This window comes from Atractosteus spatula, chromosome 7, assembly GCF_055471065.1.
Source record: "Atractosteus spatula isolate fAtrSpa1 chromosome 7, fAtrSpa1.hap1, whole genome shotgun sequence".
In the NCBI taxonomy this organism is placed as follows: Eukaryota; Metazoa; Chordata; class Actinopteri; order Semionotiformes; family Lepisosteidae; genus Atractosteus; species Atractosteus spatula.
In genome coordinates, this window is record NC_142712.1 from 33118306 (window position 1) to 33145634 (window position 27329).

Consider the following 27329-nt stretch of genomic DNA (forward strand, 5'->3'; position numbering starts at 1 on the left):
CTGTGACATGCCCAGAAGACGCTAAAGGAAAACGCAATCTACACTACTTATTCAGGAGAATAAACAAAGCTCCTCCTCCACTGCTCAGCTGGGACAATTAATACTCAGATATTTAATATATTTTTTTATTTTTAGAAGGTTTCTGTTCTGGACAGTGTTTCTGTTAGAGTTTAAAGTGGTCATTTATGATCCTTCAAGATGTTTCAGCTTTGTCTGATTGTGATGCCATGTGACCTGTTACATGTTAAGAAATAAACACACAGAAAGGATCTTAGTCTCTCATGAGATGGCATTATGCCTGTCCCTGAAGTCTGTGCACAAGACCAACCACCCTTCTACATCATGGCAATTCTGTGACTGACTGAAAGACATCACAGTCAAGAAAACAGGCAAGGGAAGAATTAAAAATATGTGTTTTATTTTATGCAAAAGAAATTACATACATCCCTTTGAGCACTTAGACTGGCCTCATAAGCATAATTACTGGAATTTATAGAGGTATAATACAGAGCTTCTCAACAAAGCAAAGATAGCCAGCCAATTAGAGGCAAGGCTTCTCACATCAACCAATCAGAGGCAATCCTTCTCCTGACACATGACCAGACCTTAAGAGCTCCTAAAAACTAATAGCACATATGCAGAGAATTCCTATTTTTAGGAACTGATTAGTTCAGGGGTTTGGAGATCCATGCTCAATCATATATGATTATAGATATAGCTCAATCATATATAGGTTATCCATCATGGTATAAAGTATAAAGTATAGTAAAACTTTGTGTGAGTTGGAGTGGGGAGCTGTGCTGCTGTAGGTATGACAAAAGAATAAGAAGAAGTTATTTCCACGCTTAAGAGCAGAAAAAATGCACAGCTGAAATCTTCTGTTTTGTCTTCTTTCTACACTTCTACTCTCAGCGTAGAATGAATCTCTGCGTGTTCATCGGTATGTGCGTTTACAATGCTCCCTATAGCTCTGTTCACAACATCAGCGTGCTTCATAGTTTAAAAGATTTCAGTTTTGATTTAGAGCTGCTGTTATTTGCTATGTAATTGTCTTCTCAAATGCTTGTATAAATGCACGGAGCAATTATAAGAATTATAAACAAATGTTATTAAAATCTTTCCAGCATACATTTGTATTGGGATGATGCCACTTCATTGAAACGACGAAGAATGTTTCGGTATCAGGGAAGGCAAGACCGGCTTCCCTTGCGCCTGTGTCATCACCTGTAGGAGTGCGTGTCCACAGTGCAGGCCCAGCTCAGCGGGCTGTCACCAGAAAGTAAACCTCACTGTCCCCGGGTGTGTCCACAGGCAGCTGTGCGAGGGAGTAGAGTCCCTGGCTGTCCTCCTCCTGAAGGTAAGACACGTTGTAGTACACTGAGGACAGGGGCTTGATCCCAGCGGCGGTGCCAACATTTGCATATCCTGTCTAAATAAGACAGGGGTAAACTGAATCAATCGATAACGGTCAGCATTTGCAGCGTCTTGTTAGGGTTCGGCTCAGTCAGCTGTAACAGTGAATGGTTGTTGTACAGTAAATGAACGTTACCTGTGCAGCGTCTGTGAAAGTTCTCCTGGTTAGATGGTCCTTGGCTGAAAAAAAGCCCACATTCAGTAAGTCATATAAAAATAATTACAGCAACAAAGTGGGCGAACAGAGCAAATTATACAAATCAGCTTTTGTGTAAAAATGTTGCAATGTACAGTAGCATTATATTGATGTATTACACTGTCCTTAGTTATCAGGCTATCCTTCAGAACGATGCACAAGGCCACTTGTTCCACTGCTGGCATACCAGGGCAAGGTGTCGTAAGAGCATTTGAACAGGCGGGTCTCAGTGAAACAGATGCACAGGGTTCCTATATGTGCAGTGTGAACCAAACCTAAACCTAAACTCCTCTTTAAGCTTTGAGCTACACGTTATTTTTACAAAATCCCTCTCTAATAATAGATTGGCAACTAAACTGCCAGCTTCAAAATCCCGAAATCACTTTTCAGAAAACAAAAACCGTCTTTCATTCATAACTTTGGCTCTTCCCAAGAATTCACAGAACCATATCAGGAAGAATTTCCATCTTGCGTCCTCCTACCTCTTTTTTACACGCTGTTGCTCCTGGGAAGTCTCTCATGACAAGAACATGGAAATCAAAATCTAAAATGATGCTGTATGCATAAGCCCTCTCTAGGACATTGTTACCTATCATAGCTGGAATGTGCTCTAAGGAACAGAGTTAGAGTTTGGGGCTTTTTCTTCTGCTTTATTTTCTGGCCACTAGTGGCAATACTTTGTTCAACATGAAAACTGTGCCCTGCTATCTCTGCTTACACTTATGTAGGCCTTGAGGAGGAGTGACACTTTCCGACGAGTTACCAGCCAATCAAGCAACTTGTAGCATTGTCAGTATAATCGTGGATTAGTAAAACTGTTAACTCAAAAGCCACTGATTTTTACAGTGTGATTTGTTTCACACTGTTATTCGTTAACAGTGTTTATCCTCTGTTAACATAATTATATCCAACCTAGTAGATGGTAGGGGAAAAATACCCCTCTAAAATGGGATACTAATACTCCAGCACAATGTCTTTCCTGGATGCAGATTTTATGCCACTGTAGCTATATGTAAATCCATATGAACTCCTAAACTACAACATATTACAAAAATATTTCACATTTATTAACAACTGTGTGCTGCCAGTGTAGAGTGAAATGAGAAATTAGAGTAACTCAAGGAGAATGGTCATTAAAAATTGACCTGGTCCGAGCCCTGACCTGGATCCCAAAGAACACACCTGGGATCAACTGCAGCTGTTCAGGAAAAGACTGCAGAATCCAACCGGGCTACAAATTACAATCCAGGAGGCACAATATTCCTCTGCAAAGTGTCGTGGAAACTTTATCAAAGAAGAGCCAGGAAAGGTGTTCCCATTCACTCAGTAAGGCATTTATTCATTTTGTGCAATATGGAAAAACAGCAACCACCGTTGCTGGGAGCTGATTTCCAAAGTAAAATAGAGAAAGGTCTCTTTTTTATACACTTAGCTGATGCAGCACCTCATCTTGTTTACTTCATTATGGTTGGTTAGTAATACAAAGACAGGCGAGACAGTAATTTTCCAGTCCTTATAGATCTTAGCCTTGAAGGACAGAGAAGACGGCTACGTGCAGTTTTGTATCTGCCTTTTTTGCTGGGGCAGAGATAAACATATTCTGAGAACATCCCGTGCCCTTGACTCGCTGGGTACAATCACACTTTGTTCACAGAATCCAGCTGCTTTTACAACACAGCTCTGCCCGTAAACGACATTTTTAGGATAAAACACTTTTCTTCAGTATCTTTCCATTACAAAAGCTAAAGGATGGTCCTATTCCGTTAAATACATTGTCATTAATTGTCTTTCATGAAAGTTCCTAGTAGCTTCGGTGAACAAGTGTATGCACGGTACAGTTGTTAGACAGTTCCATGTTGCACATTCAGGCACTTACAACTACTTTCACTGAACAGCTAGCTGCCACTGCAGCTCCTGCTGCACAGGTATAGTCATCAGCATCAGCAGGTGTCCTGTCTGTCCAGTGACAGCTTCACTGCAGCATCTCACAGTCTCAGAGGAGGGGTCAGTCACAGGCTACTGAGTCTGGAGAGAGCAGCTCTGCTGCAGCTCTGTCCAGCACAGCCCGGCCCTGGGCAGCAGTGCTCTGCTGAGCTTCACTGATGGGCCAGCTGGAGGAGACTTACCCAGGGAGCGTATGGCTCTCCTCTGTGTGAAAAGAATGACAGCTGCCACCAGGAGCCCACATACTATCACTGCGAGGACTGCCCCAGTCACGACGTGGGTGTCTACTGAAAAACACACACAGTGCTCATAAATCGCATGGTTTTCAATAATGTGATTGCTGTTATGTGAAACACTATTCACGTGACCTAGAATTCAAACAATTCTCAAAACTCCTGTGCAGTTTAAAGTGGAACTGTAATGCTATTTGTATGTTGTGGAGTCAAAAAGAATCAGCATTGACCAGTGTATTTCACACCACAACAAAAGTAAAATGTACACAATAACTTGTAAAACCTTCAATTTACATCACAACATAGAAAAACATTTTGCAGCTATGTGCTGCACCGAATTGTGTGATTCAGAATGAGGCAGCAAGATGTCTGCTAATATGAAGCCCTAAAACATTGTAAACAAACAGGCTTGTGAATACATCTTTTTTAATCCAATAGAAATATTGCTCTTGACTTCAAGACCATTTTTCTGATAAATGGAACTTACTTGTTAACTCTGCATGCAGATCACATTGGAAACTTTCTGTGGTGAAATATATGCTGCGCAACCTCTACTTAATTTGCTCGTACATCACATTACATTAATCATTATGGTGACTAAGAAACAGAAAGGGCCACATCCTGTCCCAGTTTGTGGGAATTCTCACTCTCACCCATGGGGAGACCAGGGCTTTGCAACACCAGGGCGACTTCCAGTACTTTCTCAAAGCTCATGATTTCCTGCTTAATTTCGTCAGTTAATTTAATTTGTTACCAAGATTTAATGACCAGTCAAAGAAATTGGGACTGCAGTTCCTCTTTAAGAAAAGGTCCACAAAAATAAGCTATGGGAGTTGTATTACTTTTCAGACTATTGTTTTTCCTTATTCCCCCCAAATTTGCGAACGATTGTAAAATTCATAACCATTTGACAAAACTAATGGAATGTCACAGGATTGATTGATTGCGATTGTATGAAGCTGAACGAAAATGAGGCCCATGTGTCACACGATTTGGTGGTAGTACTGGATTACATTATTTTTAACGGACACAAATGCAGGGAATCTCATCCACCTGTTTCTTGAAAGAAGCCTGAACACCAGCTTCAACAAAATGCTGTGGCAGCTTGTTCCAGACCCCTGCAACCCTTTGTGTAAAGAACTGCCTGCTGTTGTCTGTCAGCCACGATTTGCACTCACAACCTTGGAAAGGCTGTCTTTGAAATCGGAGGCAAGTAGCACAGAGAAAATATCCGCCCATCCATTTTCTAACTTACAGGATCATTGCTGTCTTGCACCGAGACCTGGGTTCAATCCTGGACAAGGGGTACTATCTGTGTGGAGTTTGTATGTTCTCTCCATGTTCCTCTGGGTGCCCCAGTTTCCTCCCAAAGCCCACAAACATACTGGTAGGTTAAATGACTTCTGGGAAAATTGGCTGTGGTGTGAGTGTGTCTGTATTAGTATCTGTGTGTCCGTTCTGGGATGAACTGGCATCCTGTCCAGGGTGGATCCTGCCTTGCACCCGTTGCTTGCTGAGATAGGCTCTGACTCCCTCATGACCTTTGTATGGGACGAAATGGATTAGAATCTAGTTGGATAGATGCTTGGAAGACAAATCCGTATATAGTCTATGCAGCAATGCCTCCTGGTGGTCAAATGTAAAATTATCTTGAACTACAGACACAGATGGGCTAGATGCAGTAAGACTAATGCACTTCCTGTCTTGGCAACAGGGCTTTATACTTGCTAATGGGCCAGTGCAAAGCTCAACATACTCAAAACTCAACACTATAGAATATTTTTAGAAATGCATATACGCTATATTAAAAAGTGTCCTTGTCTCTGATTATCAGCCTTTATGAAAATGAACTTTTCAGAATAAACCAGTGCCATTCCTGCTTGCAGCTGTTTATTCATGCAGTTAGAAAATTGTGGTTTCTATTTTGTTTTTTTATTTTCACTGTTCTAGCACACCAGGACTAAAATTATCTCTTGAAATAAGGAAGCGAAGTGGAAACTGGAAGGCACTTAAAGCTGAAGGGGGAACAAAGGTTACAGGACAGACTATTTGTGGCTTCCCCTGGCAGCACGTACAGTACCACAGTGGCAGAAAATGTCAAAGAGCACCGCACTCCCAATCCAAACACAATCTTCAAGTAAGAGCTGCACACAACCTGGGCTTCCACTATCATGCTTTATGTCAACTCTTGCAGCCGTTGTGTCACAGTCTGTAAAACAGAAGGAATGCCTAAATTCGTACGATTTACAGGAGGGGATGCCTTGTAAGGATATCACAAGGCTGCTTTCCTAATATGACATGAAATTAAATAAGCTATTTGAAAATAACCTGGCACAGGGGATGTGGACTGCTGCTGCTTTGCAAAACTCCAGCTGTTTGCCACAGAACTTAGCGCCTTAGAGGAAAAAGCCCTTCTGTTATGCAATCTGTGCAAACTGGTTTGCCGGGGGATCTCAGCCACCCACAAATCACTTCATGACAGCAGTTAGCAAAGCAGGAGCAGGATTTGTAAACTTTACTTTATGATCTTTGACTGTTGCGGACGAAAGACTGGAATGAATAATTGCTTCATCACGCCGAGCTTGGAGTCCATTCGGGGTTGTGATGTCTCGGACAATCTTAAAGAAAGAACCATGTGGGGTTAGCATTCTTTGGCTTAGTAAGAGCGGAGATCTGATCAGCATGGTTGTGTTCTTTTCCACAGCATTTGTAGCTAGAAATGTCATGTTACACATTGTCTGTTATAGAAGGTATGGCTGTTTCCTTTGTTGTGTGCTACGGATTTACGTTATTTATTTTTTGGGCCTTTTATTTGTGTGGATGTGTAGAGGGAAGCAAATGAAGTGATGAGGGACACCTGCCAATGAGTCGTTTAGATTTGATGGATAAATGTGATGGGTGAGCTACTACAGCACTTCATCTTGCACGCTCATGTATAGTGTTGGTGTGATCAAGTTTTATATACAGTAGTTGTATGGTGTTGGTGTGATCAAGTTTTATGTAGTTGTAAGGTGTTGGTGTGATCAGCTTTTGTGTAGTTGTATAGTGTTGGTGTGATCAAGTTTTGTGTAGTTGTATAGTGTTGATGTGATCAAATTTTATATAGTTGAATAGTGTTGGTGTGATGAAGTTTTGTGTAGTTGTATAGTGTTGGTGTGATCAAGTTTTTGAAAATTCTGATCAATGTGAATTAATTCAGGTGGGGAGCTGGGTCAGCATGCGTAGGCTGCAAAGGAACAAGTAATAGGTTTATTCCATGCTGAAAAGAGAAGAAAGAAGAGACAACGTTTCGGCTGTGGAGCCTTCTTCAGGTGTGAGAAAGACAGGGCAGTAAGCAAAGGTAATGTAGCGGGAGAACAAAAGCTGGGAGAGAGGAGGAGTGAGAGGCGGGAGCAGGGGACAGACAGAGAGGCCAATCAAGAGGTGTGAAGTCAGGACAGGTGTAGAGAGGTGTGAAATGAAACCTACAATGAATAGAGAGAATTTAGAAGAAAAGTAGTCTGTCGTTAAGAGAAGGGGGAAGGTGTGATCCTATAGTAGCTGCAGGATAATTTTGGTTTCTGTAGTCTTTCTGATGTATGAGTTCGGAAAACCGTCTTTGAGAACACTCCGTCTGTGTTCTTTTTTCAACGTGAATTAAAGTTTGCGAACCAAACTAAGTATTAATAACAGTTGCTGTAATAGTAGAAAACATTTGTGGACACATAGCATTGTGTTGCATCGCATTGTGTTATTACATATATTATTACTCTTAGTAATATCTAAGCCTTTTGAATAGCAGTGTACAGTTTATGATACATATTCTGGTAGTAATTAAGAATACTTAGAAGTATGCTTAATATAGACTCTTCTTATCATTCTGTCAAGTGTTCCCACTTAATAATATACTGTTTATATAGAATGTTATGGATATATTTTAATAGGCAAAAATATATTTTAATATCCCTCTCAGCTTCTGCAGTCTGAGCGAGTTTCTGTAACGACCTTGAAAAGACATAAGAAAGTGAGAGCAGTCTGAATGGAAGAAAGGTGACTGAAGAGAAGAGGCCATTAGCCCATCTTGCCTGTTTGGTAGTTAGTAGTTAACTGATACAAGGATCTCCAGGGTATCGGCTCAAAGAAAAATCCGTTACAACAAAATACAATGTTTGGAAGATTCCTGCACTCTAAATCGCCACCAGTGAGAGGAACTGACTGTGCAAGCAAACAAGCTCACCTGTGAACTCCCTGCCTCCTGTCTGGGTGTTGTGGACTCCCGGTGGGGTGGCAGTGGCCTCCTCTGTAACAGTCCCTGGACTTGAGGGGGACCGCGTGGAGACTGTAGGAGGTGAGGAGAAAAACAGTACGGAGCTACAGAGCTACAGGCTGGAGAGACTCACCAGGCCAAACTTCTAATTCACTCCTACGGGAAATTCCTATTTCAACATCCAGCAGGTGGAAATGAATGTTGAAATAACATCCCAGGACATGAGACAATGCAATAGTGAGACTAGTAAAAACGGTAAAGAAGGGAATTAAATTATTCATTTCACTTTTAAGTAATTAAGCAATTGTCTGTCAATTCAATACTAGTACAACTTAACATGACCCTAAAACAGCCCTGTAGAGCTAAATGAGAGGTGGGATTGATGAAACTGCTTGATCTAGGAAATATGAGAGCAGGACTGCATTAATATTGTCATCACGGACCTGGGCCACAGGGATCAGGACTATATTCCCTTTTATTTATTTTTTTTGCTCACACTGTATGGAAGAGAGTAGTAAATTAGAACATGGTGCTGCCAGTGAGGGACATACCTCTTGTCCAATCAGAGCTGACCCTCCTGTACCCCTCTGCAGAGCTTGTCGAGTGACATAAGATGAATGACTCAGTGGGAGAGCCTGTCTCCTTGAGCCCCTCCTTGTTATCCCATTGTGGGTATAAGGAGTTCTGCTTTGCCAAAACTCTTGGTATTTGCCACAGACCTACAGGCCTGGTATACCAGTTAGCCCTTTAGAGGGAAAAACAGCTCCTCTTGGCTATGAGCCAACATGTAAAGACACAGCTGGAGATTCCAGACTTGGTGGGATACAGCTACAAACTCCTCAATACCAAAAGTGTTTTCGGCTATCAGTTGTGTCACACGTTTGCTCCCAACAGAAGCTGTGCAAAATAGTTACACCTTTTAAGTAGGACAATGTTTAAACAGGACGACATGAGGAACGGGAAGTCAACACACTATGAGCAGAGGAAGTTGGATTAGGGCCCGTGGTCTTTGTGTGAAACAATTTCTAGTCTACAGTAACATGCCCAGGTGATGACAGCACAGTAAGTATTAATAAAGGACTCACTAGTTTACATCATATCAAACCTGCCCATAATATTGTAAACTGACAAATGTACATCTTTTTATTTCAATTAACAAAATTACATACTAATTATTGTATGTATTATTAATGTAACTTATATATACCACATAAATACTGTAAATACAACTATTTCAATGGAACAGGTAATAGGTTTATTCCATGCTGAAAAGAGAAAAGAAAAAACACAATGTTTCGGCTGTGAAGCCTTCTTCAGGCTTCAGACTGTTATTAACAACTGCCCCATTTTACAGGGAGGTCCCTCCATCGGTACCCTTTTTCTAACCACCCAATCTACGTAAATGTCTGGTTCACAGCACCCTTGACCACACTCGGCAATCATCCCCACCAGGCACCTTCCCCTGCAACAGAACTCGCTGCATCACCTGCAAATACATATCTAACAACACGCTCGTTCAGGGCCCCTCAGGACAATTCCGGATCACCCAGACGACATCCTGTACCTCCAGCAACCTCATTTACTGTATCTCCTGCAAAAAATGCACGTTGGGGAAACTAGACTAGGAGACCGCTTCAGAGAACATGTTCGGGCTGTGAAGATTAAAGATTTCTCCAAGCCCATAGTTTCTCATTTCACCTCAGATGGCCATGATCACACTGATCTCTCTGTCTCTGTTCTCAAAGATGGGTTTCTCAACTCCCATCGCAGAAAAACAACAGAAACAAAACTCACCCTGAAACTACGTTCACACCATCCCCCTTCTCTCAATGACTGACTTATTTTGGTGTAATTTTCTTCATTCTCATGCAGGTTTTGACTTCACACCTTTCTTCACTGCACTTCCTGAGAGACCTCTCTGCCTCTCTGCCCCTCCTGCCTCCTCCCCACTCTCAGCTTTTGTGCTATTTAATCTTTGCTGTCTGCCCTGTCTATCTCACACCTGCAGAAGGCTTCACAGCCGAAATGTTGTGTTTTCTCTCTTCTCTTTTCAGCATGGAATAAACCTATTACTTGTTCCTTTGCAGACTACGCATGCTAGAGCAGCTACCCGCCTTAACTACTTCAAATATTTCTATTATCTATCAAAGTCAAATTTGACATTAAATTGACTGCGTACCTCGTGTATCAATGCTCACGTTTATTTCTGTGTATTTATCAAATCCCCATCGCTCCACTCCACAGTAATACACCCCAGTGTCCTGCAGGGTGAGATTATTCATGGTCACAGTGAAGGTCTTGACTGAAGTGTTGTCAAACAGAGAGAATCTCCCCACAGAGACCACAGTGTCCATCTTGCCAGTTTTAATGAGAACATCCTTATTCCCACAGGGATGCCGACACCAGTATTTCTCCTTGTACAGATACCCATCTGGATAGCGGCACTCAATCTCTACACTTCCTCCTTCAGATCCATTCACTCTCCTCTCTGCTGACGTCACACAGCTGAGAACTGGGAAAAGACAAAAAAACAATCGGGATGGAATGATTCTTAAAAAGAAACAAAGAAGTTTCTGCCTTTGAGAGAAATCTAAGTGTTCAATCAGAGCAAAGTTCTCCTGGTGCTGAGGAACTGCTGTAGGTAGGTCCAACTGGACCCTTAATCTCTTGTGTTAATTGATGCAGGTAATGAAACTGCTTGCTTTTTTGTGCACTCGGATCTTTCCCTTACTCTGACACAGACACTTAATTGGCAGTCTGTTCAAGATGAAGAGAGATCGAAGGGCATGACAATGTACCTAATTCTTTCAAGTCCAATTGGTTACATTTCAGCTAACACATCTGAATGAACAGAGTTCTGAAACATGGTTAATACCACTTACAAACCCCATAAATCATTTTAACAGGTAAAAATTGTTTTGTTAAAAAACACACCTAAAATTGAAATTGATGAGCCTCTGTTAAGACCTTGGTAGGAGCAAAAACCAGAAGACAGTGTTGCTATAGGTCCAGCATTGAGAACTGCTGGTTTCAAGCTTCTGTACTGAGTTCTCCAGGTTTTGTTTACTGCACTGCAATACAGACACACACATCTCAGCACAGACACACAGCTCAGGACAGATGCCTACACTGCAGTACAGTCACACACAGCTCAGGACAGACACCTACACTGCAGTACAGTCACACACAGCTCAGGACAGACATCTACACTGCAATACAAACACACACATCTCAGCACAGACACACAGCTCTGGACAGACACCTACACTGCAGTATAGTCACACACAGCTCAGGACAGACACCTACACAGCAGTATAGTCACACACAGCTCAGGACAGACACCTACACTGCAGTATAGTCACACACATCTCAGCACAGACACACAGCTCTGGACAGACACCTACACTGCAGTATAGTCACACACAGCTCAGGACAGACACCTACACTGCAGTATAGTTACACACAGCTCAGGACAGACACCTACACTGCAGTATAGTCACACACAGCTCAGGACAGACGCCTACACTGCAGTACAGTCAGACACAGCTCAGGACAGACACCTACAATGCAGTACAGTCACACACAGCTCAGGACAGACACCTACACTGCAATACAAACACACACATCTCAGCACAGACACACAGCTCTGGACAGACACCTACACTGCAGTATAGTCACACACATCTCGGCACAGACACACAGCTCTGGACAGACACCTACACTGCAGTATAGTCACACACAGCTCAGGACAGACACCTACACTGCAGTATAGTCACACACAGCTCAGGACAGACACCTACACAGCAGTATAGTCACACACAGCTCAGGACAGACACCTACACTGCAGTATAGTCACACACAGCTCAGCACAGACACACAGCTCTGGACAGACACCTACACTGCAGTATAGTCACACACAGCTCAGGACAGACACCTACACTGCAGTATAGTCGCACACAGCTCAGGACAGACACCTACACTGCAGTCTAGTCACACACAGCTCAGGACAGACACCTACACTGCAGTATAGTCACACACAGCTCAGGACAGACACCTACACTGCAATACAGACACACACATCTCAGCACAGACACACAGCTCAGGACAGACACCTACACCACAGTACAGACACACAGAACTCAATAAAGACACCAACACTGTAGTGCAGACACACACAGCTCAGAACAGATATCTACACTGGAGTACAGACACACACAGCTCAGTACAGACACCAACACTGCAGTACAGACACACACAGCTCAGAACAGACACCAACCCTGCAGTACAGACACACAGCTCAATACAGAAACCTACACTACTGGACAGACACACACAGCTCAGAACAGTCATCGACACTGCTGTACAGACACACACAGCTCAGGACAGACACACAGCTCAGTGCAGTCATCTAAACTGGAGTGCAGACACACACAGCTCAGAACAGTCATCTACACTGGAGTACTGATACATACGGCTCAGGACAGACACACAGCTCAGGACAACCACAGAGCTCAAGACAGACCTACACTGCAAAACAGACAAACACAGCTCGAGTTCAGACGGCTCTGTAAGAAGGCGACAATAAAACCACATCTTGCAAACCACATCTTTTGATTTAAAGACTTATTAATGAAATACACAGAAATATGTTCAGTCATTTTTATAACACATTTTTCATTTGTTAAAAAAGTAAAAAACTCCCACAAAATATTGCACTTATCCTTTTCTAACAAATCATCAAATGATCATTTGAAACAACATTTCCTGTCCTGTACACACCTTTCTCAGGGTGAGCGGACTGTCAGGATTAAAAGAAATCTTATTACTAATAAAAATGTTAGTAATATTTTTTAAAACCTCTCATGATTCCAATGTATTATATCAATTTGTAGAATAAGTTAGTAGTACAGTTACTAAAGTTTATAAGGTTATTACTGCACAAGCCTTTAATCATTGCCTTTTTCTTGGGATTTGACCGCTACACCTGAGCACTGTACTCAATGGGTTGTAAGACAACATCCAGCCCCAGTTTTATAGCTAAATCATTGGACGTTCAGTGCTAATTGAATTATTAATATCAGTTGGTGGAAACCGATTAGATTGAGACACTCTTTGCAAGGTTCTGGAGGAGCTTGGTCAAGGCAAGAGGAAGCTTGTCTTGACCTTACCAAAAGCAGGGCACAGTGGACATCAGTTCACTGGGCACACATGCACATACTGTTCAGTAAAGCATGCAAACTCCACACAGAAGGTGCCGCAGTCCAGTGTAAAACCCGAGAGCTAGGAGGCTGTACCGCTGTCTGGAGTGGTTCTGTCTCCCCCCAATTGAATTGCTCAGAAGAGTCAGTATGCGAAGCTCAGTGCCTTAGGTCCCAGCTTATCTTTTGAAGGTCCACAAAAAGACCCAGAAAATAGCAGATTTTTACCTCAACAAAATTGGTCGTTGTTATGAATTAAAATACCTCGACTCACCTGCGAGGAAAGAAGGGATCTGCACAGACGGTCTCATATTTCTCCGATCGAGTGTAAAGGTTTCTGTGTGGCTTACTTGTCAAGCTTCCTGCTACCTTATAAAACAAAATGGTCAAAAAGCTCTTTCGTGAGTCTAGCTGTGGTCGAAACAGAAGGGCAGAAAGGAACTAAGCATCAGTGCAGCCCTTCCGATTTTTTTAAAAAAAAGATCAAATTATCAATAATGAGCTTTCCACTGTAGCGCAAGACAGGCCACTGATGTTTAAAGACTCAGAGATATGGTTTGTACAGCCTGAACAGGCTCAATATAATCTAAATTAAGGCAACCACAGAGTCTCATAGTTTCGGCCAAAGGGGATGTGAGGTCAGACAAGCACTAGACAACAGGAAGAAGTTGTGTTCATGGTCTCCACAAAAAAGCACGTTCAGCCTTATGATGCAACAAGCCAGCTGTTGAGGTGTCTGGTGTGTGAGGTGTCTGACTTTGGATGGATGTGCCTTCTGTGCGGAGTTTGCATGTTCCACTCATTTCCAGGCATTTCCTCCATTTGCCCCGGATTCCTCTCCCTCACCCCAAGAAAACATGCTGTCTATTTTAGTCGGCTTTGGGCAATCAGTTTTTGGGTCTGCACCCATCCAGCATGAATGTGTAAATGCCCCACTCACTGTTTTATTTTTTTCAATCTGTTAAGTTTAGCAAATGAATAGCAATTGTGCATTACAATGTGCAGAAATATGTCAAGCTTAAGGATGTCCCCTGCAGAGGTTATGTTAACTTCTTTTCACTTAGAGATTATGAAACATGCAATTTTTCATAATGACCAGGGGTGCCAAAACTTTAGCATACAACTATACATTTGAGTTTAGTTACCTTTCCAACCCTCATATCAACATTATTCGTGAATCTACAATTAAGGTATCAATAAATTAAATCATTTCTGGTATATTGACCCAGTATATTGACCTAAATACCTGTGTAATCACATCAAAAACATTATCATTACTACATAAATGTGCTCTGATAGATTAGTATGCTGTTTGTGAAAGTGAAACTTGCCACACAGGAAACACACAAAAGACTCAGCAGCAGAACTTGGCCTCATGCCTATGGGTGTCTTCTCGATCATGCAACCCAAAAAGCCTTAAAGAAACAAAAGAAAAGACTAAATTTGATCTAATGTAAAGGAGTCAATTCACAACCCCAATCTCATTCCCCACCTCTCACATCGCCATACCAGGATTGATAGACAATTTCCAACTCTCCACCTGAGAAGTCCAGGAAAAGGTGGTAATACAGAAACCGATCAATTTAATTAACAATTGATTCAAATGAAGTAATTCAGAGTCCAGGGTGATATGAAACCCGGAACAAATAGAGACTCTCGGTGGTGAGAGTGAATACCAGTGGTCATTAGGGGACATTCACCACTCTGTGAAGTAAAAGAACAAAGCAAATCTACAATCACATTTACAACAGCTAGAAAACACAATAACAAAAAAACACGCCGTGCTAACTACGCCTTTCAATTGAGCGCAAGTGATGTCTTTAGAAGCATCACTCCCAATGCTAGCTTTCGGGGGGTTATATACAGCAGGAATTTGGAAAAAGCCATATGAGGATTTGGAATAATATTTTTGGACACTGTAACCAAGGGCGACACAATGGGGTCCAGTGGTTAGCATTGCTGTCTTGCAGCGCTGGAGCTGCTATCTGTGTGGAGTTTGTATGTTCTCCCAGTGATCGCGTGGGTTTCCTCCGGGTGCTCCGGTTTCCTCCTACATTCCAAAGACATACAGTACTGGAAGGTAATTGGTGTGACGGATGTCGGAAGGGACGAACTGTAGAATGGCAGGAGAGTGGAAAAATACCCTATGCGAAGTGGCGGAACGGGGAGTTAGCCTGGGCTCAGCAGTTCAGGAGTCGGACGGAGCGGCGACCTGGTGCTAGGCAGGTCTCAGGACATCCGAACGTAAATGCTGAGAGAAAGTGAATGAGTGACCCGGAAATATATAGCCCCAGAGAGGGAGACACCGGAAGGACAGCAAAGCACGGGAAACTAGGGACAGGACAGAATAGGAGTGCCCTCTGGCTGCAGAGGGCGTGACAAGTGGCCTCTGGGAAAATTGGCCCTGGTGCGTGTCTGTGTCTATCTGCCCTGTGATGGACTGGTATTCTGTCAAGGGTCTATCCTGCTCTGCACTTGTTCCTTGACAGAACAGGCTCTGGCTCCCCCGTGACCCTGAATTGGATGAAGTGGTTAAAAAAATGGATATGTAAACAAGCAAAGACAAAGACAGTAAACGAATAAAGCGAAAAGACTGTTGCAGTCTTGCCAGGTGATCACATATTTTTTTGTATGTCAAAATCAAAATTGCCAAGTGCAGCAATTCAGCTCTGTCCAGAAGCAGAAGCAGCCGTGGTCTGTCTGAGTGCAAGGCTGTACAGCGAGGAAGAGAAGATGGAGAAGTGTTCTGTGTGCTCTGAGAACTGAATGACCAGCAGGTGAAGAACTTCCTCATTACTGAACTCACATTAAGTTATTTTTGTTAATTTCAAAAAATAGATTGTGAACAATGAACAGTGAAAACAATGAAAACTCCACACATTGTAGGTCAGCCTTCTTTTACAAACTATTATTTCTGCAAATGGGAGGAAAAAGATGTGGTAAAACACTTTCAGGAATGACAGGATCTTTTTCAGTGTCTTTGTAGTTAAATGCTGTTGCCACACAAGTCTTGGGTCCCGGGCTTCGATTCTGAGGTGGAGGTCCTTCCCTGTGGAGTTTGCATGTTCCCTATAATGTCTGTATGGGCTTTCTCCAAATGTTCTCTCTCACTTTCCTTGGATATGGTTGCTAGGTTAACTGGTGTCTCCGAAAGCTTCTGCTGCTTTGAAGAGACCTGGAAAACCTGCAGACACACTGGCCCCTCAGGTCCAGGACTGCCCCACCCCTTGTTTTGGATGAAGGATGGAAACATGTTTCATTTAAAACAAAGGACAGGCAGACATTTCCTCGTGCCCTTACACTGTCACCTGTAGGAGTGTGTGCCCACAGTGCAGGCCCTGCTCAGCGGGCTGTCACCAAAGAGTAAACACCCCTGTCTTCGGGTGTGAGCTGGGGTCCAGGCAGCTGTGCGAAGGAGTACAGTCCCTGGCTCTTCTCCTGAAGGTTCGACACGCAGGAGTACACTGAGGACAGGGGTCTGGCGCCTCCTGCGTTGATCTCTTCATACACAGCCAGAGGAACATCATCATTCTGAACAGGAGAGAGATACAATGAATTTAGTGGAGCTGGCCTAGAAACCTTCAGATATCATGCAGCTAAGGAATGCCATAGGTATGATGCAATAGATGCTTAGTTGTTCATCTTGCATCAGGATCTGTCCCAATTAATATTTACATTTGTGATGTTGTATCCTTACAGTTAGCAACACTGGGAAAGCAGAGATCAAGTTACTGAGCAGAAGGAAAGAGATCTGGGTTCATTACTCATTATCCTGCATCCCTACAGTGCCTTGCAAAAAGTATTCAGACATTTTTAACATTTGTTGCTTTAAAGCTTACAGTCAAGAAACTTAGAAGTATCAACTAATATTTTTCATATACATAATCTTCTCCACACACTCAAAGCAAAAGAAAGAAGTAAATAGTTAAAAGAAATAAAAACTGGGAAGTCATGATTGCTTTAAATATTCAAACCCTTTATGGTGGCATACATAAATTAATTTAAGGCCATAAATGTATTATAATGAGCAACACAATTAGTTAAGTGTCCCCTGTCTGTGTGTAATAATAGTATTTCTTATGATTTTAGAATAAATACATCTGTCTCTGTAAGGTTCCTCAGTCAGGTAGTGAATTTTAAGAAAGGATTCAACCATGAAGACCAAGGAGAATTCAGGTTTCAGATGAAATATTCAGATTAAAAATATGTATGCGTTATTTTGTCATTTCACAAAATGGGACATTATAGGAAGGATCCCATTTTGCAAGGCACTATAATCTATATACTTAGATAAGTAGATGCATTCCTGGTGAGTTTATTCGAATCGACACAATTTTATTCACATGGCACCCTTGAGACACCATACAATAATTTTCAAAATCTTACCTCTTCTGCAAATAGCACATTTAAGTTAATAGCACTGGTGTTGTGCCACTCACATTATAACAAAGACCATAATAAGCATAATGAATTTTGATGATTAACTATATAAAAGTTTGACTGGGTGTACAATCTGATCAGAGAAGGTTATGACACAGAATGTAGGATTGTCTTTGATGCTTTATGCTGCTGTTATGTAGGCCACATATCGTATTGCTGCATTTCTGTTGTTTTTCTGCTGCATAAACAACAGATTAGTAACATTTCTGTTTGGTGAAAATGGATAACCAGGCTTAATCTATGCTTATCAAAGGAAGATAAGCTATATGTGAAACCTCTTGTGGGTTTGTCAGGCCACTGTGTCAGCCTGGTCAGGAACTACACACAATCACGATCAGAATCAGACTGCATTCATGTATAGGTCTTCTTTTTATAAGATCACTTTATTAGCCAGATACAATGTCTTGTATTAGGAATTTGTCTTTTCACATACCCCAACTTGCTCTCCATGGGACATACAGAGAGGGAGAGAAGCTGGGGGTCAGAGCACAGGATCAGCCGTTTATACGGCACCCCTGGAGCAGTTGGGAGTAAGGGCCTTGCTAAGGGGCCCAACGGAGCCAGACCCAGGATACAAACCGGCAACCTTCCAGCCACAGGCTCAGATCCTTAGCCACAGAGCCACCATACCACCCCTTTTGACTGTCTTGTTTAAAATGTCTCTGTTCCACACTCTACTATTAATGTCACTGTCTATAGACCCCGAAGCTTAATATGCCTTTTTAGGTGAGTTTACTGATTTACTTTCTTTTTTATGTTTCAGGTTTCAGAGGATCCTTATTCTTGGTGATTTTAACATCAATGTTGATTCAAGGTCTTCCAGTTTAGCCAAGGATTTCCTAGCTTTGCTGGAATGCGTTCCTTTCAACCAGTTCGTTCTCAGCCCACGTCATGACAAAGGTCACACGTTGGATTTAGTAACTGCAAATGCCTCTTTTGTTTCTCACTTATCGCACACTAGGCCTCTCGTAGCTTTTCTCTCTTTTAGCCAAGACCACTTAGCTATTCTCTTTGATTTAGAATTTCCCGTTTCATACTTTTCACCCTCACACTCTGTGGTCAGTTGACCAGACTTAGTTTTGCTACTCTAGACTCTGTTACTCTAGAAGACAGGGTACAAGTGTTTAATAGCTCTTTCTTTCTTGATTACTCTTGACACCATAGCTCCTCTTAAAAATCAAACTTTCTCCAATAATAATTATAATAATAAACTTTATTTTATATAGCGCCTTTAAAGGTGGCTTCTCAAAGCGCTTTACAGGATGACAACAACAATAAATAAGAAGAATACACAAGATAAAACACAATTACAATATATAGAGGAGACCGTGTTAGAATAATGGAACCAGTTAAGTAAAGGCTCTTCTAAAGAAGAAGGTTTTGAGTCTGGATTTGAAGGAGTTTAGAGAAGGTGACTCTCTGATATCCTTGGGGAGAGAGTTCCAGAGCTTGGGGGCATAACAGGAGAAGGCCCTGTCACCCATAGAATGTAGACGGGCTTGGGGGACAGTAAGGAGAGCAGAATTAGAAGAGCAAAGGTTGCAAGGTGGGGAGTAGGGCGATAATAGTTCAGACAGGTACTGAGGTGCCAAGTCATGCAGAGCCTTATAGGTGAGACTGAGACTAAAGTATCCCTATGGTATACTTTACTGGCTCTGCCCTATGGTACACTGACCAGTTGTACTCAAGGAAGGCAGTGGCCCGCAAACTATAAAGTAGGTGTTGTCTTTCTGGCCTGAACATTCATTTTCAGTCTTGGAAGGAGCACTTGACTGACATCTGTGCTCCTTTTGACACTGTTAACTGCGATGTCTACTTTTTTGCCTTGACACTTTATTTGGAGTTTCTGACATGTTTCTGGGTGCTGACACTTTGTCTCTCTTGGCGGTTTCAGTTCTGAAGTTGGACACCATACTCAAATTTACGTCCATACTAAACCTGACATTGAACTGACTGTCTCTGCTCTATCAAATTGCATCAGTGACATAATCATCATTGACATCATTTTCCTTTATTTAAACTGCAACAAGACTGAAATCATGCTCTCAAGCACCTTCCAACAACTATGTAAAGGCAATGCAGTACCCTTATCTGTGGAAAGCACTGTACTTGAATCTAAATTGAAGAACTTGGGGGGTTGGTACTTGGTTCAAGCTTGAAATTTGATCCACATGTGCATCATTCTTCCATCTTAGAAATATTGCCAGACTACATCCTATGTTGTCACTGATAGCTGCTGAAAAGCTGGTCAACACAGAAAAATATGGTTGTAACCAGTTTGCCTCTGCCTCCACAGGAGTTCACACATTGGCAATCATGGGTACCTCCTGCTACAGAGCCACAGAGCATCACTCCCAAAGCGCAGAGAATTTCCCTACTCCAAAGGGCCAGGCCTCCAGCCATATAAATTCCAAAGGGATGACATCACTTCTAGCAACAGCAAGCCTTTTTGTGAAAACATACCAATGGCTGCAGCCCTTACTGTAGATTACATCAAATAAAAAAGTATGGGTAGGGCTATGTGTTTACTTGAAGTGTTTCGGATTATTTCAGAGTTGTGTCTGATGTGGCATTTGGCATCGTAGCTCACATTGCTCTGGATGCACCATAAGTGGTTGTGTGTCTCTCTGACTTCTCTAACTGTGCACTTCACTGCGAGCTGCAGAACTTGATCCGACCAAAATGCCGATAATTTTCCTTTACCACCTTAAATATTAATGTACATTATACTCAAGAAGCACAACTTGAAAAGAGAAAAATGTCACTTTCAGAACAAAGCTGAATAATACTATACTATAACATTTTCTCACTCCTTATTCAGCCCTTATTAGCACAGTCAAAGAATTGTGAATAAGCTGTGGTTGAAGGATGTCATTACCTGCACGTTTGCCTTGGGAAGTTCCATGTTGAGGAGATTCTTAACTGGTAAAACAAAACAAAGAAAAATGTCTTTCTGATTATTGGCAGAATGCATAAAGCTACAACTAGGAACTGATACACACATGGACAAATAAAAGCTTGTTGCTACTGTGCAAACTGTGTGTGCTGTTTTTCTTTCTTCACATGCTGTCTCCCAAAAAGATATACAAACAGAAAATTAAACTTTCTTATTTTCAATGACTGTATTTTCTCATGTGCTTCTAATCTTTCACTGTTCATTTTGGAAGGTCCTCCTGCTTTCCCGTGTTGTGGAGTGACTGGCCGTCTCCACTGCAGCCCTTGTTTCAATTCACCCGATCCAGTCATCAGCATCAGCAGGTGTCCTGTCTGTCCAGTGACAGCTTCACTGCAGCAGCTCACAGTCACAGAGGAGGGGTCAGTCACAGGCTACTGAGTCTGGAGAGAGCAGCTCTGCTGCAGCTCTGTCCAGCACAGCCCGGCCCTGGGCAGCAGTGCTCTGCTGAGCTTCACTGATGGGCCAGCTGGAGGAGACTTACCCAGGGAGCGTATGGCTCTCCTCTGTGTGAAGAGAATGACAGCTGCCACCAGGAGCCCACAGATTATCACTGCAAGGACTGCCAGAATCACAACATGGGCGTCTACAGAAAAACACACACAGTGCTCATAAATCACATGGTTTGCACTAATGGGATTGTTGTTATGGGTAAACTCTATTTACCTGACTATAAATGAAGGCAACCACACTCACAAAGCAGAATATACTGATACAATAGTCAATAGATACTGGAAACATCTCAATGATGCTTATCCTGTCCATAATCCCTGTAATCCCTGGAAAAGACTGGAATAATTCCAAATTTTAAGAAAGATTTTGAACCCAGAGGTGTACAAACTGCACCCGTCTCATTTCCACATAGTTCTCAATCTGGTGAGGCTACTCTGCTCTTTCTGTTTCCAGCTGGTAAGTGAGCAAGCAGCAGTTATGATTCATCTTAATTTACATGGTTTGTCCATGACTTCTTTTCACTAACACAGAACGTATGGAATGTTGGAGGCCATTATCTTTGACAAGATGTCCCAGAATCATATCCACCCTGTCTCCAGCAGAGGTGCACTTTATCTCTAGAAGAATACAAAGGATGCCTCCTGATCTTTTTTTGTAGTTTCTTATTGCCCTTGGGATTAACTACCCAATATATTGTAATGGACCAGCGGGGGGCGCCCACCCTGCGGTTTGTCTGGGTCCTAATGCCCCAGTATAGTGGCGGGGACACTATGCTGTAATGGGCGCCATCTTTCGGATGAGACGTTAAACCGAGGTCCTGACTCTCAGTGGCCATTAAAGATGCCCGGGCATTTCTCAATAAGAGTAGGGAGTTATCCCGGTGTCTGGACCAAAAGTCACCATTCGGCCTTTACCGTGGCCTCCAAATTGTCCCCTTGCACTTGCCCTGCGATGGACTGGCGCCCTGTCCAGGGTGTACCCTGCCTTGCGCTCGTTGCTTGCCGGGTAGGCTCCGGCTTCCCGCGACACTGTGTGGTATAAAGCGGTTTGACAAATGACATGACATGATATATTGTAATGGATATTCAGCACATGTTGATCATTTGGTACTACCCCAAATTTAAAGCTTTAGGTTTCTTGAAGACCCCCAGAGATCTCCATCACCTCTTGAAGACCTGCTTTCCACCAATCACAAGAGGTTACTGTACAGGTAAACGAGCTCACCTGCAAGGGCACTGCCACTGGTCTGTGCGCCGGAGTCAAGTCCAGGAGGTTCCTTCCCTGCTGGGCATGGAGAGCAAGTGGAGGCATCAGTAAGGGAGACAAAACAAGGGATGACCAGTCAGTCAGCTAATCTCTGAATCCACTGCAATACAGCACTGCCATTCAATTCCTCCTTACACTGTGCAATCCTCACTGAGCACTCATGACGCTTGTACTGTCAGACAGCCCTGCTGAAGTGACTCTCTCATACTCTGAAATCAAGGCTGCTTTTCAAATCCTGGAGTTGGCTGGCAGAGCTCAGGTCTATATCCACCCCCCCCCCCACCAACCCCCCTAAGCTTCTGCACCGTCTCCACCACAGATCTGAGAGAGGAGCTGTGTCAGCACAGGAACAAGTAGAAGGGAGTTCAAGGCTGCAGAAAAGTGGAAAGAAGGAACGGAACTTGTTGACTGTGGAGCCTTCTCCAGGTGTGAAGAGAGAGAGACAGGGCACAGGTGCGAACGGGCACACAGGTGAGAAAGAGTTGTCCAGACGAAGGGAGATCTGGGGCCGAGGTGTGAAAAGCTGAAATCTGCAAGGATTTTGTGAAGTCAATGAATGGAGAGGTTCTAGAAACGTGTTGATCACCGAGAGCTGGGGGAAAAAAGTAATCCAGGATCTAGGAAAATCATGGCTTCTGATGTCCCTCTGGAATAAGAGTCTCGGAAGCCCTGTAAAAGGATGCAGACAGAAAAGCCCGTGTAATCATGGCTGGAAGAAGTGGAATGAGAACTAACGGCTTGTCAACGTGGAGGGATCTTTGATCCTCTCTGCTCTGACAAGTTTCTTGAAATTGTCGACCAGTGTTCTTCCTGTTTCTCCAATGTAAACAGCAGAGCTCTTTCTGCAGGAAGCGCAATAAGAGGTTGCTCTACAGATGGCAGGAAGCCCTAGCAGCAGAAGATAATTTCAGCCACCTAATGACGCTATGGGAGATATTTGCACATTACAAACAGGGCAATGTACAAACAGGAAGCCATGGTTATAGGAGGGTCATCACACCATGGGTATTGAAGACTCTTTTAGTCACATGGTCTGTGCTATAATGTTCACACATCTAGAATGTGAGCTCTAAAGAACTCACTGATTTCCCTCATCAAGGCCACTGTGTCACACAAGGACAGTGAAGGAACTAGAACATCCTTTATTTTGAAGCACAAATTTACTACTCCATATGCAGGCATTGGTCAAACGTATCGGTTTTGCCCAGTAAAGTGCAGCGTTGTAATGTCTCACCCTTGAACAAACAGATTTACGTGACTTTGTGTCATTTGTGTCATAAGCCTCATTTCCATTTGCAATAAGAAAGCAGATTTGCATAGTTACATTTGCACAAGTAATTTGCAGTCCCAGACCTGACTAACATCATCAGCTTTCAGGCCTAATCTTGAGATTTAAATGACAGACCCAGTGGTCAATGGCTTGATTTCTTCTTACATATACAGTCCCTACAAGCAGAAAAATAACAATAAAACAAATCAGACTTTGGATGAGGATTCTCAGGCTGTTCACTGTTACTGGCTCATTCAGTGTGTACAGTATTTCAGACTATTGCTGAACCCTGAATTAAATTACATTCCATTATAAACAATTAAGTACAGTAAAAATACAAATAATCGAATCTTAAATTGAGCGATGATTATGTACCTGGACTGACGCTCACTTTCATTTCTGTGTATTTATCAGGTCCCCATTGCTCCAGTCCACAGTAATACACCCCAGTGTCCTGCAGGGTGAGATTATTCATGGTCACAGTGAAGGTCCTAACTTTCTGGTTGTCAAACAGAGAGAATCTCCCTACAGTGACCATAGTTTCCCTCTTGCCAGTTTTAATGAGAACATCCTTCGTATTCCAACAGGGATCCCGACACCAGTACTTCTTATTGTCCCGATACCCATCTGGATAGTCGCACTGAATCTCTACGAGTCCACCTCTTACGCCATGAGCTCCAGATATTTCTTTGGACTTCACAAAGCCTAGAGTGTGGGGAAGAAAAATGCATTAGATTTTCAGAACTGTGTACTGACTGACCAGGCTGTCAGTGCACAGGAACAGGCTGTCAGTATACATGAGCTGAAGCAGAGCAGAAGTCACCTGGGGGCATTTACTGCCAAAACCAAAAGAGTCCAGCACTCAACTTCAATGCTTCTCACTCTTGGTCCCAGGAACCATGTACAGTATCTGCCGTTTTTTTTGGTTCCTACTAAACCCTTAATCACCAGTGCTAATTGATCTACGTGCTGGTTTCGATGTTTTTTCTGCACTCAGGCCCTGGATTCATTATTTCAACAATGTCAGCACACCGATGCACTCTCTCCTGAACACGCTAATTAGGAATTTGTTCCCTTATTTCTAACTAAACAGCTCTTGAAAAGTTAGCAAGTGATGATGAAAAGACACTGGAGGGAATGACACTGCATCCGATACTCCCACATTTTCCTTCTGCTTAAGGCCGAACTGGCTCAACTGAGGACAGTTCTGTAAATTAATCATTTCTGACCCCAAGCTTCTCTCCCTGTCTGTGTGTCTCATGGAGAGCCAGTTGGGGGTATGCGAAAAGACAGATTCCTATTACAAGAAAATTGTATATAGCCAATAAAGTGATCTTATCTTATCTTCATTAGCACAAGGGTCATCCCAATTACAAACCTCAGTCAGCTTAGCCTGTGATTGAGCACAGGGTGGAGCACAACCCAGCTGTCATGCTCAGTACACCTAGAGGGCGCTCTACTTCTCTCCTGTTCCTAGTTCCCTGTGATTATTAATGTCTTTCTGGTGTGTCTTATTGTGTAGCCTATTTACTTCCTGCTATTGCTCTGCTCCTCACTCAGCATTGAGGTTCAGATGTCCTGAGACCTGCCTAGCACCAGGTCACCCCTGTCCATGGCCTGAGGGCATAGGTTTCTATACAGCATTTCCAGAACAGCTGAGCCCAGGCTAACCCCCGTCTCGCCGCTACGCATAGGGTCTATTTTCGCTCTCCTGCCATTCCACGGTTCGTCCTTTCCGACATCCCTGACACCAGCAGACTCAGGGGTGTGACTATTTCGTTTCTCAACGAGAAACCTATTTTGTTTCTTGTTTTCCTACGCTCAAACACAATGCCAAAGCGAAAGTGTAAATACACAGCAGAACTAATAAATACATTTCCGGGTTTTTGAAGAGGCAGAAAAGACTGGGAAGCTGAATGTTTGGTGTGTAATCCTGGTACTTTTGTCTCCATGGCAAATAAAGGTGTACTTGACTTGCAAGCTCATGTTGACTCAAACACAAAAAGGCAGTTCGAGGAGAGAGTTCGTCAACCAAATTAACAGATTATTTTGTAAAATCTGGCATTAAATCAGAAGATACTGTTATTGCAGCAGAGGGGACTCTGCATTTGACACAGTTAAACATCATCACAGTTACTTTACCAATGAACATAAAACTTGGCATATTTTGAAAACCCTCTCTTCATCCCAACCCCCTTCCCAGATAAGGCAATAAGAAAGTTCCTCAGGGTGCTCTCTTTTTTTCTATGTTGAAATATGGTCAAACCCCAGTGGCCAGTGTATTATCCTCCTCATTCTCAACGGGTGTGTGTGATCTATCAGAGCTTGCATCAGTACTCTTGGCATCTATTCCTTTCAGCCATGACATAATACTTGATTTTTGCGAGGTATTCCTTTTCGATCACTTGTTCTGTTGGCAAATGTGGCGCTAAACTGGGTCTCTGAAAGCTCGAGAGGAGTATGAACACTCAAGCATTAGTGCGTGCTGTATCGACGTAGCGAAGTACGTAGGCTGCGTATTTGACACATAAACTAATTTTATTAAAATAGAAGATACGAAAACCCGTCTCAAGCTTTCTGAAACCGATTAAGTAAATCACAGATGAAAGATTTACATAATTTTTAATTATTCAATTTTTAATTCCCAATTTTTCAGTGCACACAAAAACAAATTTCCAGGGTCATCTGGCGTACCACCTGGGGGCACTCCATGTACCATCAGTGGTACGCATACCATAGTTTGAGAACCACTGACTTAGGCTATATTACCACTGTTTCCAGGTCAGTACTCATTGTTTCTAAGGTACATACTAAAGCTGAAGCATGTGTCCCCCAGGACTAGGAATGAGTATATCTGGCCTAATCTATCAGTTACAATATCTGAAGACTTACCTCCGAGGAGAAATAGAATTGACACGCAGGATCTAATTTTCTGATGCATTCCCTCTCGGTTTTTCCTTCCTGATGGGCAGGAAGTGTACTTGAGCCTGAGCCAGTGAAAATGACTGAACTACAGCAGCTTTCAACAATCGTACATGCACAGGACAGACCTGCCCACAATTGCACAAGAGACACCGCACAAAAGCACACACAGCACACGCAAGCACACAAACAGTTCACTCATGTCTGGAAAACAATGACCTCGTGACTTTCTTAATTTTACTGGAAGTGTGCTGTAGTCCTAACAGGAACTTTACAAACGAGCAACATGCATGCATAACTGAGTAAAAGGTAAGATGACCAGGATCTAGATGATGCAGAACTTTCATCTTGTGGTTAAAACTAACCGAATTAAATACAAACAATCTTTACAGCAGGAATACTGAACATGATATGATGTGGATCTTATAATCGATATTTGCTTCTTCTTTAGAGCAATGTCCCAACCATCGACAATTTTTACAGTTTATTTCGGTTTAATGAATGACATCAGTGTGGAGGGTCAAATTTGTAACGTGGAAATATGGTCTCTCATATGTTTAAAGTTGTGTGTAGAAGAATTAATTATGGAAATGATCCTCGCTGGGATCCTATGATCATCAGAGATAACCTCTTCATTGTCATGCCCTCTTCAGCCAGAGGGCGCTCCTATTCTGTCCTGTCCCTAGTTTCCTGTGCTTTGCTGTCCTTCCGGTGTCTCCCTCTCTGGGGCAATATATTTCCGGGTCTCTCATTCACCTTCGCTCAGCATTGACGTCCTGAGACCCGCCTAGCACC

The 27329-nt window shown here is 42.7% G+C and overlaps 2 protein-coding genes across 4 annotated transcripts; both read right to left on the bottom strand.

Annotated features, from left to right (window-relative positions):
- Positions 1 to 1258: 1258 nt before the first annotated feature.
- Positions 1259 to 13541, bottom strand: LOC148830809 (uncharacterized). The gene is made up of 6 exons (XM_088919978.1): positions 13505 to 13541; positions 10212 to 10544; positions 8003 to 8113; positions 3736 to 3840; positions 1550 to 1593; positions 1259 to 1429 (listed from the first exon to the last, which is right to left on the bottom strand). Exons 1-6 carry the CDS (start codon positions 13539 to 13541, stop codon positions 1259 to 1261), a joined length of 801 nt encoding a protein of 266 aa, XP_088776104.1.
- Positions 13542 to 16556: 3015 nt separating this feature from the next.
- On the bottom strand, positions 16557 to 26553 carry LOC148830810 (uncharacterized). Of its 3 annotated transcripts, none has more exons than XM_088920377.1 (6): positions 26505 to 26553; positions 23988 to 24317; positions 22301 to 22360; positions 21108 to 21209; positions 20549 to 20592; positions 16557 to 16761 (listed from the first exon to the last, which is right to left on the bottom strand). In XM_088920377.1, the coding sequence occupies exons 1-6, from the start codon at positions 26551 to 26553 to the stop codon at positions 16573 to 16575; spliced, it is 774 nt and encodes a 257-aa protein (XP_088776503.1). In that variant the 3' UTR covers positions 16557 to 16572. The 3 variants fall into 3 exon arrangements, with proteins under 3 accessions (XP_088776503.1, XP_088776505.1, XP_088776504.1); XM_088920379.1 differs by lacking the exon at positions 26505 to 26553 and adding an exon at positions 21991 to 22104 and having other exon boundaries at positions 22301 to 22357; positions 23988 to 24224; XM_088920378.1 differs by lacking the exon at positions 26505 to 26553 and adding an exon at positions 21991 to 22104 and having other exon boundaries at positions 23988 to 24224.
- Between the last annotated feature and the right edge of the window lie 776 nt (positions 26554 to 27329).

Bases quoted from the DNA above. Each gene is read 5' to 3' on its own strand.
- LOC148830810 (XM_088920377.1), bottom strand. From the start codon at position 26,553: ATGCATCAGAAAATTAGATCCTGCGTGTCAATTCTATTTCTCCTCGGA. The intron at 21,210-22,300 runs GTGAGCTCGTTT...GTTTTTCTGTAG, and splicing joins CAGTGGCAGTGCCCTTGCAG to ACGCCCATGTTGTGATTCTG. The intron at 16,762-20,548 runs GTAATGACATCC...TCTCCTGTTCAG, and splicing joins TTCCCAAGGCAAACGTGCAG to AATGATGATGTTCCTCTGGC.
- LOC148830809 (XM_088919978.1), bottom strand. From the start codon at position 13,541: ATGAGACCGTCTGTGCAGATCCCTTCTTTCCTCGCAG. The intron at 8,114-10,211 runs GTACGCAGTCAA...TTTTCTCCTCAC, and splicing joins CGTGAGCATTGATACACGAG to CTCCTACAGTCTCCACGCGG. The intron at 3,841-8,002 runs GTGAGCTTGTTT...TGTGTTTTTCAG, and splicing joins AGGAGGCAGGGAGTTCACAG to TAGACACCCACGTCGTGACT.